The sequence below is a fragment of the Pseudophryne corroboree genome, chromosome 3 (assembly GCF_028390025.1).
Source record: "Pseudophryne corroboree isolate aPseCor3 chromosome 3, aPseCor3.hap2, whole genome shotgun sequence".
In the NCBI taxonomy this organism is placed as follows: domain Eukaryota; kingdom Metazoa; phylum Chordata; class Amphibia; order Anura; family Myobatrachidae; genus Pseudophryne; species Pseudophryne corroboree.
This window is the reverse complement of record NC_086446.1, coordinates 677,999,073-678,015,815: the sequence shown is the minus strand read 5'-3', so window position 1 is coordinate 678,015,815 and position 16,743 is coordinate 677,999,073. Positions and strand designations below refer to the sequence as shown.

Genomic DNA, 16,743 nt, shown 5'->3' with positions numbered 1-16,743 from the left:
TGAAATACATTACATACATGAGAGACCTTGTTACCTTACTCATTGAACCACCCTAGTAGTAATTTCATTTTTTCAAAGATAAGAAATAAAAATTATACTAAAAATAAGAAAAAGCTATGTATTGGGCAACTGGTGATAAAGTTTAGTTTTTTTAAATTATTTAATAATCTTGACATGTTTATTTTTTTCACATTTTTATACAATTATTTTGACATTTATATTCATATTTATTTGGATTAGTGTAGCTTTGTCTTCAAAAAGGGGACATATCCCAGTTAGGTCTAAAACCAAAGTTAAGGAAAGGACCTCTGACGTCACCAGGGGAGGAGCCACATCACCAGAGGGAGGAGCCATGCCCAAAGAGGGTACCTGAAACGTACCATCGCTGACTCGCTTTGCTCGCCACTCTTCATGCTCGGTGGCTTGGTCCGCTTCGCTCGCCACCGGGTTACTAAAGGGAGTAGTTGGTGGCGTAGATAGTAGAAGAACTATCCCACTGGCCTATTTCCTCCCCCTGACGTCAGAGGTCCTTTCTCCAACTTGATTCTAGCATTCTCCACCATCCCATCAGTGGGCATTGACTGGAACAAGGAGATGCAATAACTCACTTTTTCCTCCAAGTGGCGCTGTGTGACTTCTATACGGTGACATTAGGGTGGATATTCAATTATTTGAAAAGTCAGTTGGGAGTCTGTTTTTTCCTATCTAATAGACAGGAAAAAACAGACACCCAACCGACTTTTCAAACATTTGAATTCCCCCCATATGTCCTGCAGAACTGCTGCGTATAGGACAGGCCTCAGGATGCTGGGCAGTGTTCTTCAGGTGATCTGTAGTGACATGGATCGGCACTCGGCTAGCAGCAGGGATGTTCGATGATCTCTGCACTTGATTGGTAGTTCTGTGTGTCAGCCGGAAGCGGGAAGCAGCCTGCCACTGTGAACCCTGTGAGAAACAAAAGTGCTTCTGACAGTCAGGTTTGGGCGGGAACTCGGACGGCTGTGGCCGGCCAGGATACACATCTCACCTGGGCATGACTCGGCACGGCCCTCGGTTTCAGATAGCCAAGGCTGGCGCCCAGAAAGGTGCTCTCTCCAAGCAGAGAGAGGGTGCCCAGGACGACAGGTAATAACCCCTCACCTGCATTACCTATTGCAGCTTGTATTGTCACGGTAGCGTCTAGTTTCATACAACCGTATTGTCACTGAGGTCCTCTCACTCATCTGTCACTAATCTAGGGACGCAAGGAGCATGCTACAGTATATGCACCACACTCCTGCAGCTTTAAGTGGCTCTGAACTGTTGTAATGCTTGTAACGGGCCGCTTGGGACTTGTAGTTCCACCATAGCTGGAGCACTGATAATTGCCTCAGGCAAGGTGGGACTACACCTCCCAGCATGTGCTGCCACAGTTTTGTTGCTAAAGCATTCAAAAACTGTCAGAGCGTGCTGGGATGTTTAGTTCTCAAGCTGCTGGAGTGCTGCAGGCGGGTGTGGTATCGAAGGTCGACAGTAACTAGGTTGACAATGTCAAGGTCGACAGGGTCTTTAGGTCGATAGGTCAAAAGGTCAACAGAGTTTTTTTATGTTTTGGTGTTGTTTTCTTCGTAGAGTGACCGGGAACCCCAATTAGTGCACCGCGACCCCTTCGGGCATGGTGCCTTCGCTCCGCTACCGCTTGGCACAGATTACCGTTCCAATCATAGTCCACGTGGATCGTTAAGTATGAAAAGGTTAAAATAAAAAAAATAAAAAAATTGTGAAAAACTCATGTTGACCTAGACACCCTGTCGACCTAGTTACTGTCGACTTAGAGACCGAATCCCCTGCAGGCTGCCTACCCATTTCCTAAGTCTGTCACAGAAAGACATCTTCTGGACTGCGTAACAACCCCTGCTGACCTGTGGCAATTCTTCATGTAATAGTATGCTGCAGATTTGTCACTAAAGGTGGGTACATACTGTGATACTTTGTTCAGGCTTGGTAGCAGGGCCGAAGGCTGCACTGCCGGGACCTGGTACTGGGTGGGGGCGTGTACATAGTCCCACAGGGGTGTGCAGAGACGTTATTTTACCTGGGTTGATCTGGGAAGTGGGTCCCCTCCTCCTCGGTTGGCACCATCTTCCCAGTGATATTCGTGAAGATCACGCATTTGTACTAGACAGTAAAGACGATGGCACAGTGCTAGAACCTTTACTTTGATTGTGCTGCACCTTCTTCCTGAAGTTGTCACTGGGAAGATTGTGCTGCTGCTCCTGGGATGGAGGACCCGGTTTTCCGGATCAAGGTAAGCATACTAAAGGGTGTGTGTATGAGGGGTGGGGTGGGGCACCTGCAGGCCCAGGTAATTGGTGCCCGCCGTCCACCCCCCCTTCCCATCCCCTTTTCTTGGCACCAGTGCTTGGCAGTTCTGACTAGTCTGCACGGCTATCGTATAGTGTGTAAGCTGATTTATTGCTTATTGGCTTACAATTGATCTGCTGCGCATGGTGTAGTGTGTACGCAGGACCACACAATGGGGGGGAAGTCACTTTTAAGGTTGTGAGCAGAAATGTGCCAAAGTCCGGCTTTTCTCACATTTTACTTGATACGCATAATCCTTTTGACTGGTTATCATTTTGGGGGCGATTAAATTTCTTTTTTTTCTGCGGCCGCTACCAGAGGGCACCCAGCAGCAGCAATTCAACTGTTCTGCCGTTTGGGCGCCCAGTGGCCGCGGAGAACACACTTTTCTCGCAGCCTCCTGAGGTGCGAGATAAAATGTGTGTAAATTGGGCACTTTAGGTGTACAAACGGGAGTTTGGACTGCTAAACCCTGTCTGTTTGGGTGCGACATGTGCAATGTGCATGGCCACCCAAACACAATTGAATTGTGACAGTTCTTTTGGGTGTCTAAAAAGTCCCATTTAGACATGATTTTTAGACAGCCAAAACAATTAAATCGGCTAAACCATGTGCTTTTGGGTGCCACAAGCACAATAAACCATGGGTGACCTGGTCTGGAACCAACATCTGCGTATCTCTGCCTCGTGATGGGTGATGTGCTACGCACAAACATCTCAATCACCCCCAATGTGTTGGGCTCTGAAATTTTGTTCTGTTCTGCATGATTGCATATTGTGTATAGGAGCAACAATTAATTGGATATAGGGGGTCATTCCGACCTGATCGTAGCTGTGCTCAATTTTGCACAGCTACGATCACTTACACAGACATGCAGGGGGGGGGGGGGGGGACGCCCAGCACAGGGCTAGTCCGCCCAGCATGTCAGGCCACACCACCCCACCCCCCCACAAGTACAAAGGCATCGCACAGCGGCGATGCTTTTGTACTTGAAGAGTAACTCCCAGCCAGCGCAGCTCCTGCGGCTGTCCAGGAGTTACTCGTTGTTGCCCGGCTCGCATCGGCTGCTTGTGATGTCACACAGCCGCTACAGCCCGCCCCCGCATGGTCCAGTCATGCCTGCGTTGGCCGTACCGCGTCCACAAAACGGCGCCCAAATGCTGCTGTGCTACCTCCTCTGTCTGTCAATCAGGCAGAGGCGATCGCTAGGCAATGACAGCCGTCGGCGCATGCGCAGTTCTGACCTGATGGCTGTGCTGCGATGAACTGCAGTGAGCGATCAGATCAGAATGACCCCCATAATCCCTGGACATGCTATATCGTGTCATCATTCCGAAGACTGCATTGTGTATATGCTAGAAATGGTGTGTTTGTGGGATCGTATGATTGTAAGTGAACTTGTAATGACCGTTGCATTGCTTGATTGTGCATCTAATGTGTTAAGCCTAGGATATTGAACTGGAAAATGAAGCTGAAAAGCTTTTACAGAATAATTGTCACTGTAAAGTGGCTCAGCTAGTCCATGCAAAGCACAAGCATCATTCAGTGAGGGGAGAACCTTTGTGCCACTGAGCATCGTTGCAATGTCCGACTGCACACAATGGGGGAGATTCAAATGTTTGAAAAGTCGGTTGGGTGTCTGTTTTTTCCTCTCTCTATTAGATAGGAAAAAACAGATTCCCAACTGACTTTTCAAACATTTGAATCTCCCCCAATGTCTAGCAAAGAGTTTGGTCGTGATATGCCTTGATCTGATCAGTCTGGAAGTGCTTGGCGTCACCCTAATAGTACAAATAGATATTCCTACTGGAATGTAAATGTGTAGGGAATTACTGCCAAATTGTGCCGTATGTTTATTCATTAGGAAAGGTGTATATGGAAACATCTGTACCTTGCGTCAATCTAGTTGCAGTCATGTCTGTAACTACAACTAGACGATATGTGGACAGGCAGCTAAAAACAGATGTGAAAATGCAAAATGGACATCGATATTCAAAGTGTAGGATTTTACTGAAATTTTAGTCAAACAATAAGTATATATGACATTTCTTATATAGGCTGCTTTCACCATTACAGCATGGTACTCAGTGATCACTTTTAATATGTCATTTAAGAAAACCAAAGTGCCTTGTAAATTTGCATGCATTTAATTCCGGATCCTGTATGATATACCGGCAGATGGTATGCCGGCTGTCAGTATGCCAACAGTGGCATCTCATCTGCTGGTGTCCCAACTGCGAGGCAGCGAGTCTGCTCGCCTCCCATCGGGCCCGGTGGCTCGCTGCACTTGCAACAGGTGCTATTCCCACTCGATTGGTGGTGTGGACCCACCAACTGAGTGGGAATACCAGGCGGGTGTGGGCTGGCATCAGTCTGTAAAATGCTGGCTGTTGGGATTCTGGCATCGGGCTCCTGAACGCCGGGATCCCCGCAGCCGGCATTTTAACTTACAATGGGTAAATAGTCTCACTTTGACTAATGTGCATCTTGCAATGTATTTAGGGTAAATGCTGGGAGAGACTTGACTGCACACCCGAAAGACTCCAAAAAAACAAAAAACAAAAAAACAACCAGGGTGATCCACGAAGGTGCTACTGCCCCATAACTCACCAATTATACAGACCCCACAGATTCTGATCCTGATGCTTCTGATGGGGAAGTTGTTTCGTAGGTGATGTTCCTGACTTGTTAGAGGCTATCAGGCTCATTCTTCAGGTTGATGATGAACAGGAGCCTGACACTGCCCCTAAGAAACCGGACAGGTTTAAACGTCAGAAGGTGGTTAAACAAGTTTTACCTCACTTTGACCATTTAGTTGACATACGTCAGGAGTCCTGGGAAAATCCAGGAAAGAAGTTCACGCTTCACAAGAAGATGCTGGCTCGCTACCCCCTCGATGCGGAGCTTAGTAAAAATTGGGAAACACCTCGGCCAGTGGATTCGCAAGTGGCGCGGCTGGTAGTATCCTCTGCTCTGCCTGTAACTACTGTCACGTCCTTGAGAGAGCCGACAGACGAGCGTGTGGAGGGTTCTTTAAAGGCAATCTACACCCTAAACAGTGCTGTGCATAGGCCCACTATTGCACAACATGGGCTGCAGAAGCTGTGGAAGCGTGGGCTCAGGAGCTGGAGGCGGAGTTGCCTTCCAATGCTTCTGATCATGCTAGACAATGCCTGTCGTATATATTGCTACAGCGTCTCATTGCATTAAAGAGGCGGCTTCTGATGCTGGTATTCTGGCGGCCAAGGCTTCTACGTCCATTTTGGCTCGCCGAATTCTCTGGTTACGGTCCTGGTCTGTGGACATGGACTCTAAGAAAACCCTGGAGGTACTCCCCTTCAAAGGAGACATTCTTTTCGGAGAAAACCTTGACAAAGATAGTGGCTGACTTAGCGTCTGCTAAAACAGCATGTCTTCCTAGTACTGCTCCTTCGGTGCCGAAGGCTAAGCGTACTTCCTTTCGTCCTTCAGGGAAAGCAAAAGGTCAGGCGTACCCAAAACAGGTTTGCACTTCCAAACCCAATAAGCCCAAACCCAAACGGGCCTGGGCTGCCCGTCAGCCTGCTTCCAAAACTGACAAGCCTGCCACATGACGGGGCGGGCCTCCCTCTGGGGCATCCCAGGGTGGGGGGACGACTTCTAGGGTTTACCCAGGAATGGTTGAAGACCACTTCCGATGCCTGGGTACGGTAAGTCGTCACTCGTGGTTACACCGTATCCTTCAAGAATCGTCCCCCTCATCGATTTTGCCTGACGGACGTCCCTTCAGATCAGGTGAAGGAAAAGAGTCTTCATTCGGTGGTACAGTCCCTCCTGGACACAGGAGTGGTAGTACAGGTGCCTCTGGCTCAGAGGGGCAAGGGGATCTATTCACCGCTGTTCCTAGTCCCGAAACCAAATGGGTCTTCCCGGCCCATTCTCAATCTCAAGTCCTTGAACAAGTTTGTGAAGGTCTCCAAGTTTTGTATGGAAACTCTTCGCTCTGTTGTTCTGGCCTTGGAGCCTGGGGACTATATGGTCTCACTGGACATACAGGATGCTTACCTGCATATTCCCATTGCAGTGTCGCATCAGCAGTACCTAAGGTTTGCGGTTGGCAACCTCCATTACCAGTTTCGGGTATTACCTTTTGGTTTGACCACGGCTCCGCGAGTCATCACCAAGGTTATGGCGGTAATGACAGCTGTACTCCGCCGTCAAGGGGTCAGGATCCTACTGTACTTGGACTACTTGTTGATCCTGGCAAATTCCCCAGAGATTCTCCTACGTCCTCTAGATTTGACTATCCGGTTCCTGGAAGCCCACGGGTGGCTCATCAACTGGAAGAAATCCTCCCTGGTCCCTGCTCAGAGCATGGTGCACCTGGGAGCGTTGTTAGACACTCACAACCAACGGTTGTTCTTGTCTCAGGAGAAAGTCCTGAAGCTTCAGGACAGGATTCGATGCTTCCTATCTCATCCGCAAGTGTCGATACATTCGCACTGCAAGTGCTAGGTCTCATGGTGTCTGCTTTCGACATGGTGGAGTACGCTCAATTCCATTCCCGACCTCTCCAGATGCTGATTCTTGCCAAGTGGGCCCTCCTGCCTCACCGGATGAGGTCTCATATAATCTCATTATATCCGGAAGTCCGTCTGTCACTAAGCTGGTGTCTTCAGGACCAACATTTGAGCAGGGGTCGTCCCTTCTGGATCTCCAACTGGGTCCTGCTGACGACGGATGCCAGTCCGAGGGGTTGGGGCGCGGTGTTCGAGCAACACTCCCTTTAGCATCGGTGGACCAAGGAGGAGTCTCTCCTCCCGATAAACATTCTGGAATTGCGGGCAGTGTTCAACCCATTGAACTTGGCCCAGCGTTTGATACAGAACAGACCTGTTCAAGTACATTCGGACAATGCCACCACGGTGGCGTACATAAATCATCAAGGCAGCACTCGAAGCCGCATGGCAATGAGGATATATCACGGATTCTTCAGTGGGCAGAACGCCATCTGCCAGCCATATCGGCAGTGTTCATTCCGGGGGGTCCTAAACTGGGAAGCGGACTTTCTCCGTCGTCAAAGACGTACACGCCGGAGAGTGGAGCCGCCATCCAGAAGTGTTTCAACTCCTCGTGGACAAGTGGGGTCTTCCAGATGTGGACCTGATGGCATCTCGACACAATCACAAGGTTCCAGTCTTTGGAGCAAGGACAAGGGATCCTCAAGCAGCGTTCGTGGACGCACTGGCAATTCCATGGAACTTTCGGCTGCCATACGTGTTCCCTCCTGTGTCACTCCTGCCCAGAGTAATAAGGAAGTTCAAGCAAGAAGGACGAATCCTACATCTGATCGCTCCAGCGTGGCCCAGACGGCATTGGTTCTCAAACCTTCAGGGTCTCTCGACAGAGCGTCCACTTCTACTTCCGCAGCGCCCAGATCTCCTCGTTCAGGACCCCTGTGTATAGCCTGATTGACTTTGACGGCGTAGCTCTTGAAGCTTCCGTCTTAAAGGCCTAAGGAGTTTCTGAGGCGGTCATTCAAACCATGTTGAAGGCCCAGAAACCGGTGCTCGGATTTACCATAGGGTCTGGAATTCTTACTTTGCTTGGTGCGCTTCTAACAATCATGACGCTTACAAGTTTAGTACGGCCAAACTTTTGTCCTTTCTACAACAAGGCCTGGACTTGGGCCTTCGTCTGGCCTCCATCAAGGTTCATATTTCTGCCTTGTCGGTTTGGTTTCAGAGAAAAATTGCGACCTTACCTGATGTGCATACATTCACTCAGGGCGTGTTGCAGATTCAACCTCCTTATGTCGCGCCGGTGGCTCCTTGGGACTTGTCGGTGGTTTTGAAGGCGTTGCAAGGGTCTCCGTTCGAGCCTCTTGAATCTGCAGACCTTAAGTGGCTTTCTCTTAAGGTGTTGTTTCTGCTGGCTATTGCCTCTGCTAAGACAGGTGTCGGACTTGGGTGCCTTGTCTTGTAGGTCACCATATCTGATTTTTCACCGTGATCGGGCGGTTCTTAGAACATTCCCTGGATATTTACCAAAGGTGGTGTCTTCTTTCCACCTTAATCAGGAGATCGTGGTTCCAGCATTTGCCTTTCCTGCATTGTCTTCCAAAGAGCGGTCTTTGGATGTAGTACAGGCTCTCAGTATCTATGTGATGAGAACTGCATCCCTTCGGAAGTCTGATTTTCTCCTTGTACTGTTTGGTTTTCACAAACGTGGCTGGCTAGCAGACCCTAGCCAGATGGATTAGAATGGTGATTGCACATGCTTATGTACAGTCTGGCCTTCCAGCTCCTGCTACCATAAAGGCCCATTCTACTCGGTCTGTTGGACCTTCTTGGGCGGCCCGCCGTGGCGCGACCCTTGAACAATTGTGCATGGTGGCTACGTGGTCCTCAGTGAACACGTTCATAAGATTTTATGCCTTTGATACATCCGCCTCCCAGGATGCTTCCTTTGGACGCCGGGTTCTTGTGCCCGCTACAGTGCGTCACCTCCCATGAGGAACTGCTTTAGGACATCCCCAATGTTATTCCCTGTGGAGCCCAGTGTACCCCGCAGCAGAAAATGAGATTTATGGTAAGAACTTACCGTTGTTAAATCTCTTTCTGCGAGGTACACTGGGCTCCACAGGGCGCCCACCCTAAGCACTTGGCTTCTTTGGGTTGGTATGGCATTAGCCGCTGACACTTTCTCCTGTCGTGAGAATGTGGTGTATGTGGCTACTAACGGTCGATGTCTCTTTTACCTGCTACTGCATTGGATTGGTTAACAAAAACGGAGCTCCTGTGCACGGAGGCGGGGTTATAGAAGAGGCGGCGCTATGCATTCTGGGAAGAAGGTCAAAGCTTTGAGCCTGTTGGTGCCTCTGATCAAGATCCTACTCTACACCCCCCAATGTCATTCCCTGTGGAGCCCAGTGTACCTCGCAGAAAGAGATTTAACAACGTTAAGTTCTTACCATAAATATAATTTTTCATGCAAAAACAGGTTAATTGAAACCTGTGTGTTTTTGTTGATGCAGACACGAAAAGCCGTCACTTATGGGGCATTTTGTTTCGCCTGTCAGTGCCCCAAGCCTGTCGCAGCAACCGGGGATGGCAGGGCGGGCGCCCAGTAGCCGGCACTCAGCCTCGTGACCAAAATCCATCCCCCCTTCTCCAGGTGCCGGAGCTGAGACAGGTGACGCAAGCCTCTCGTGCCGTCTTATCGGGGCTAATAGGATATCTGCGGGCGATATCATTACCTGCGGTAATTTGACATCCCCCATAGTTTAAGTGTCAAATTATTAGTTAACAAACTATCAAAACTACCCATAGTACTAATTTGGACAAGTGTTCTGCTGTATAAGAAAAACAAGTAGAGCATGCTTAACGGTAAGCATATAATACTGCATTAAAAGCTATAGTGGTACAGTTTTCTAAATTAATTTTTTTTTATTTTTTTTTTAAAGAAACCTGCAAATAACAGACTTTTTCAAACCATCTTGCAAGCCAGGTAAGCATTTTATGTTAATTATGATACCAAATGTTTTTTTTGTCTTTGCTATTTCCTGGTCTCAATAAAACAATGTCACTATTATTATATTAATGTGCGCAATAGCACGTGTGGGGGAAATGTACCACTGTTTGACCACTATGATGATATTTTAACTGTTATACCCAAATTCAACTTAAACTCCTGATGGAATGTTTATAACATTGAGGTTTTTATGTACTGTTTCTTGATCCCACTAGCAGATTGGCCTGTTGTGTCACATGACTGATGTTTACATCATGCGATGTGGTGACTAGTAGCAGCTTTTGAGTCTGAAATGTATATGACATTTTATTTACAATCTTTTATCAAGCAACTGAATGATTTATAATTGTGACAATATATAGAATTTTAGATATGGCTTGGTTAATAGAATGAGAATGAGCAGCAGTTGTTTCCTGTCTCTAATCAGTCCTAGGTAAGGATGATCACACTATTGGGGTACACTACATGCTTCTGAAGAAGTTGTGGGCACGCTAGTACCCTGTTGAACCCTCTGGATACACTTTGGACCTTTTGCATCCTGCATCCTGACCAGCACCTTGGACTGTGCTGTACCAACTCTCACCGTCCATTGCCTAATTGCTGCAAATACCTCTTTGCTTAAAGAAGACCACTTTGGGGGAGGGGAAGGGGGGGGGGGGTCTAATAGACAGGAAAAAACAGCCACCAAGCCCACTTTTCAAACAAGTGACCCCCCCCCCCCATGAGTATGGTTGTGTCTGTGTTGCCTTCGTGCAAAGGACCTGGTCGTGAGAAAACGAGAGGGCATGAGAGAACTTCCGCCCTTACATCTCCTAAATGTTTTCTTCGTTCTCCGGTTGTTTGGGGTATTTTTTTTTTTTCTATGCAGCAATGGACACTCGCGGGCTCGGTGTCTCGCTTCACTCGCCACACTTTTCTATTCCAAATAGATTGTGACATGGACCCAGGGGGTTATGGGAAAGGTCCTCTGCACAAAGAGAATTTAGACGCTACCCTATGAGTATCTCCGCAGCCTGGTAATATCACACACCATTGCTCGGTAATATTTCCAGAAATTATCTTGTGGACTGCCACAGACTGCCTTTTACGGGCCCTAAACCACCTACTTCATGAGTAATAATAATTTTCTCTATCGTCCTAGTGGATGCTGGGGTTCCTGAAAGGACCATGGGGAATAGCGGCTCCGCAGGAGACAGGGCACAAAAAGTAAAGCTTTTCCGATCAGGTGGTGTGCACTGGCTCCTCCCCCTATGACCCTCCTCCAGACTCCAGTTAGATTTTTGTGCCCGGCCGAGAAGGGTGCAATCTAGGTGGCTCTCCTAAAGAGCTGCTTAGAGAAAGTTTAGCTAGGTTTTTTATGTTACAGTGATTCCTGCTGGCAACAGGATCACTGCAGCGAGGGACTGAGGGGAGAAGGAGTCAACTCACCTGCGTGCAGGATGGATTGGCTTCTTGGCTACTGGACATCAAGCTCCAGAGGGACGATCACAGGTACAGCCTGGATGGTCACCGGAGCCGCGCCGCCGGCCCCCTTGCAGATGCTGAAGACAGAAGAGGTCCAGAATCGGCGGCTGAAGACTCCTGCAGTCTTCTAAAGGTAGCGCACAGCACTGCAGCTGTGCGCCATTTTCCTCTCAGCACACTTCACACGGCAGTCACTGAGGGTGCAGGGCGCTGGGAGGGGGGCGCCCTGGGAGGCAAAATGAGTACCTATAAAGGCTAAAAATACCTCACATATAGCCCTAGAGGCTATATGGAGATATTTAACCCCTGCCTGATTTCTCAAAATAGCGGGAGACGAGCCCGCCGGAAAAGGGGCGGGGCCTATCTCCTCAGCACACGGCGCCATTTCCTCTCACAGCTCCGCTGGTCAGGACGGCTCCCAGGTCTCTCCCCTGCACTGCACTACAGAAACAGGGTAAAACAGAGAGGGGGGGCAAATTTATGGCGATATTTTTATATAACAAAGCAGCTATAGGGGAGCACTTATTATAAGGCTATCCCTGATATATATATAGCGCTTTTGGTGTGTGCTGGCAAACTCTCCCTCTGTCTCCCCAAAGGGCTAGTGGGTCCTGTCTTCATTAGGAGCATTCCCTGTGTGTCTGCTGTGTGTCGGTACGTGTGTGTCGACATGTATGAGGACGATATTGGTGTGGAGGCGGAGCAATTGCCAAATATGGGGATGTCACCTCCTAGGGGGTCGACACCAGAATGGATGCCTTTATTTATGGAACTACGGGATAGTGTCAACACGCTAAAGCAGTCGTTTGACGACATGAGACGGCCGGACAATCAATTAGTGCCTGTCCAGGCGACTCAAACACCGTCAGGGGCTGTGAAACGCCCTTTGCCTCAGTCGGTCGACACAGACCCAGACACAGGCGATGACTCCAGTGGTGACGGTGACGAATCAACCGTATTTTCCAGTAGGGCCACACGTTATATGATTTTGGCAATGAAGGAGGCGTTACATTTAGCTGATACTACAGGTACCACTAAACAGGGTATTATGTGGGGTATGAAAAAACTACCTATAGTTTTTCCTGAATCAGAAGAACTAAATGACGTGTGTAATGAAGCGTGGGTTGCCCCTGATAAAAAGCTGATAATTTCAAAGAAATTATTGGCATTATACCCTTTCCCGCCAGAGGTTAGGGAGCGCTGGGAAACACCTCCTAGGGTGGACAAGGCGCTAACACGCTTATCTAAACAAGTGGCGTTACCCTCTCCTGAGACGGCCGCACTTAAAGATCCATCAGATAGGAGGATGGAAAATATCCAAAAAAGTATATACACACATGCAGGTGTTATACTACGACCAGCTGTAGCAACTGCCTGGATGGGCAGTGCGGGGGTAGTTTGGTCAGAATCCCTGATTGAAAATATTGATACCCTGGACAGGGACAATATTTTACTGTCGTTAGAACAAATAAAGGATGCATTTCTTTATATGCGTGATGCACAGAGGGATATATGCACACTGGCATCACGGGTAAGTGCTATGTCCATTTCGGCCAGAAGAGCTTTATGGACGCGACAGTGGACAGGCGATGCGGATTCAAAACGGCATATGGAAGTTTTGCCGTATAAGGGGGAGGAGTTATTTGGAGTCGGTCTATCAGATTTGGTGGCCACGGCTACAGCCGGGAAATCCACCTTTCTACCTCAAGTCACTCCCCAACAGAAAAAGGCACCGACTTTTCAACCGCAGCCCTTTCGTTCCTTTAAAAATAAGAGAGCAAAGGGCTATTCATATTTGCCACGAGGCAAAGGTCGAGGGAAGAGACAGCAACACGCAGCTCCTTCCCAGGATCAGAAGCCCTCCCCGGCTTCTACAAAAGCCTCAGCATGACGCTGGGGCTTCTCAAGCGGACTCGGGGACGGTGGGCGGTCGTCTCAAAAATTACAGCGCACAGTGGGCTCACTCGCAAGTAGATCCCTGGATCCTGCAGATAATATCTCAGGGATACAGGTTGGAATTAGAGACAGATCCACCTCGCCGTTTCCTGAGGTCTGCTTTACCAACGTCCCCCTCCGAAAGGGAGACGGTGTTGGAAGCCATTCACAAGCTGTACTCTCAGCAGGTGATAGTCAAGGTACCTCTTCTGCAACAAGGGAAGGGGTATTATTCCACTCTTTTTGTGGTACCGAAGCCGGATGGCTCGGTAAGGCCTATTCTAAATCTGAAGTCCTTGAACCTGTACATAAAGAAGTTCAAGTTCAAAATGGAGTCACTCAGAGCAGTGATAGCGAACCTGGAAGAGGGGGACTTTATGGTATCCTTGGACATCAAGGATGCGTATCTCCACGTTCCAATTTACCCCTCACACCAGGGGTACCTCAGGTTCGTTGTACAAAACTGTCACTATCAGTTTCAGACGCTGCCGTTCGGATTGTCCACGGCACCTCGGATCTTTACAAAGGTAATGGCCGAGATGATGATTCTTCTTCGAAGAAAAGGCGTATTAATTATCCCATACTTGGACGATCTCCTAATAAGGGCGAGGTCCAGAGAACAGCTAGAGATGGGATTAGCACTGTCTCAAGAAGTGCTAAAACAGCACGGGTGGATTCTGAATATTCCAAAATCCCAGTTAATGCCGACAACTCGTCTGCTGTTCCTAGGGATGATTCTGGACACGGTTCAGAAAAAGGTTTTTCTCCCGGAGGAAAAAGCCAAGGAGTTATCCGAGCTTGTCAGGAACCTCCTAAAACCAGGAAAGGTGTCTGTACATCAATGCACAAGAGTCCTGGGAAAAATGGTGGCTTCTTACGAAGCGATTCCATTCGGCAGATTCCACGCAAGAATTTTCCAAAGGGATCTGTTGGACAAATGGTCAGGGTCGCATCTTCAGATGCACCTACGGATAACCCTGTCTCCAAGGACAAGGGTGTCTCTTCTGTGGTGGTTGCAGAGTGCTCATCTATTGGAGGGCCGCAGATTCGGCATACAGGATTGGATCCTGGTGACCACGGACGCCAGCCTGAGAGGCTGGGGAGCAGTCACACAAGGAAGAAACTTCCAGGGAGTATGGACGAGCCTGGAAACGTCTCTTCACATAAACATTCTGGAACTAAGAGCAATATACAATGCTCTAAACCAGGCAGAACCTCTGCTTCAGGGAAAACCGGTATTGATCCAGTCGGACAACATCACGGCAGTCGCCCATGTGAACAGACAGGGCGGCACAAGAAGCAGGAGGGCAATGGCAGAAGCTGCAAGGATTCTTCGCTGGGCAGAGAATCATGTGATAGCACTGTCAGCAGTGTTCATCCCGGGAGTGGACAACTGGGAAGCAGACTTCCTCAGCAGACACGATCTTCACCCGGGAGAGTGGGGACTTCATCCAGAAGTCTTCCACATGCTGGTAACCCGTTGGGAAAGACCAATGGTGGACATGATGGCGTCTCGCCTCAACAAAAAACTGGACAGGTATTGCGCCAGGTCAAGAGATCCGCAGGCAATAGCTGTGGACGCGCTGGTAACGCCTTGGGTGTACCAGTCGGTGTATGTGTTTCCTCCTCTGCCTCTCATACCAAAAGTATTGAGAATTATACGGCAAAGAGGCGTAAGAACGATACTAGTGGTTCCGGATTGGCCAAGGAGGACTTGGTACCCGGAACTTCAAGAGATGATCACGGAAGATCCGTGGCCTCTACCTCTAAGGAGGGACTTGCTTCAGCAGGGTCCCTGTCTGTTTCAAGACTTACCGCGGCTGCGTTTGACGGCATGGCGGTTGAACGCCGGATCCTAAAGGAAAGAGGCATGCCGGAAGAAGTCATTCCTACTTTGATTAAAGCAAGGAAGGAAGTAACTGTGCAACATTATCACCGAATTTGGCGAAAATATGTTGCGTGGTGCGAAGATCGGAGTGCTCCGACGGAGGAATTTCAACTGGGTCGATTCCTACATTTCCTGCAATCAGGATTGTCAATGGGTCTCAAATTGGGATCTATTAAGGTTCAAATTTCGGCCCTGTCGATTTTCTTTCAAAAAGAATTGGCTTCAGTCCCTGAAGTCCAGACCTTTGTTAAGGGAGTGCTGCATATACAGCCTCCTGTGGTGCCTCCAGTGGCACCGTGGGATCTAAATGTGGTTTTGGACTTCCTAAAATCTCATTGGTTTGAACCACTAAAAAAGGTGGATTTGAAATATCTCACATGGAAAGTGACCATGCTTCTAGCCCTGGCTTCTGCCAGGAGAGTGTCAGAATTGGCAGCTTTATCTTACAAAAGCCCATATCTGATTTTCCATTCGGACAGGGCAGAACTGCGGACTCGTCCGCATTTTCTCCCTAAGGTGGTGTCAGCATTTCATCTGAACCAGCCTATTGTAGTGCCTGCGGCTACAAGTGACTTGGAGGACTCCAAGTTACTGGACGTTGTCAGAGCATTAAAAATATATATTGCAAGGACAGCTGGAGTCAGAAAATCTGACTCGTTGTTTATATTGTATGCACCCAACAAGATGGGTGCTCCTGCGTCTAAGCAGACGATTGCTCGTTGGATCTGTAGCACAATCCAACTTGCACATTCTGTGGCAGGCTTGCCACAGCCTAAATCTGTAAAGGCCCACTCCACAAGGAAGGTGGGCTCATCTTGGGCGGCTGCCCGAGGGGTCTCGGCATTACAACTTTGCCGAGCAGCTACGTGGTCAGGGGAGAACACGTTTGTAAAATTTTACAAATTTGATACTCTGGCTAAGGAGGACCTGGAGTTCTCTCATTCGGTGCTGCAGAGTCATCCGCACTCTCCCGCCCGTTTGGGAGCTTTGGTATAATCCCCATGGTCCTTTCAGGAACCCCAGCATCCACTAGGACGATAGAGAAAATAAGATTTTACTTACCGATAAATCTATTTCTCGGAGTCCGTAGTGGATGCTGGGCGCCCATCCCAAGTGCGGATTATCTGCATAAATTGTACATAGTTATTGTTAACTAATTCGGGTTATTGTTGAAGGAAGCCATCTTTCAGAGGCTCCGCTGTTATCATACTGTTAACTGGGTTTAGATCACAAGTTGTACGGTGTGATTGGTGTGGCTGGTATGAGTCTTACCCGGGATTCAAAATCCTCCCTTATTGTGTACGCTCGTCCGGGCACAGTACCTAACTGGAGTCTGGAGGAGGGTCATAGGGGGAGGAGCCAGTGCACACCACCTGATCGGAAAAGCTTTACTTTTTGTGCCCTGTCTCCTGCGGAGCCGCTATTCCCCATGGTCCTTTCAGGAACCCCAGCATCCACTACGGACTCCGAGAAATAGATTTATCGGTAAGTAAAATCTTATTTTTTGATTTTTATGCTGAACTTGTACAATTTATCTGCAGCTAAATATTAAATTATTACATTTTTATACCAAGCCATATCTAGAAACTTTCATGTTGTAA

At 48.5% G+C, this 16,743-nt stretch overlaps 1 protein-coding gene across 2 annotated transcripts in view; it reads left to right on the top strand.

The window, feature by feature from the left end:
- Nucleotides 1-804: 804 nt before the first annotated feature.
- Nucleotides 805-16,743, top strand: part of SLF2 (SMC5-SMC6 complex localization factor 2) — a 317,833-nt gene continuing 301,894 nt past the window's right edge. Inside the window, exons 1-2 of one of the 2 annotated variants that reach the window (XM_063961913.1) lie at nucleotides 805-1,125; nucleotides 9,788-9,831. In XM_063961913.1, coding sequence (XP_063817983.1) covers nucleotides 1,034-1,125; nucleotides 9,788-9,831 — 136 coding nt within the window. In that variant the 5' untranslated portion in view covers nucleotides 805-1,033. The remainder of the gene's footprint in view (nucleotides 1,126-9,787; nucleotides 9,832-16,743) is intronic. The other variant, XM_063961915.1, reaches the window with a different exon arrangement.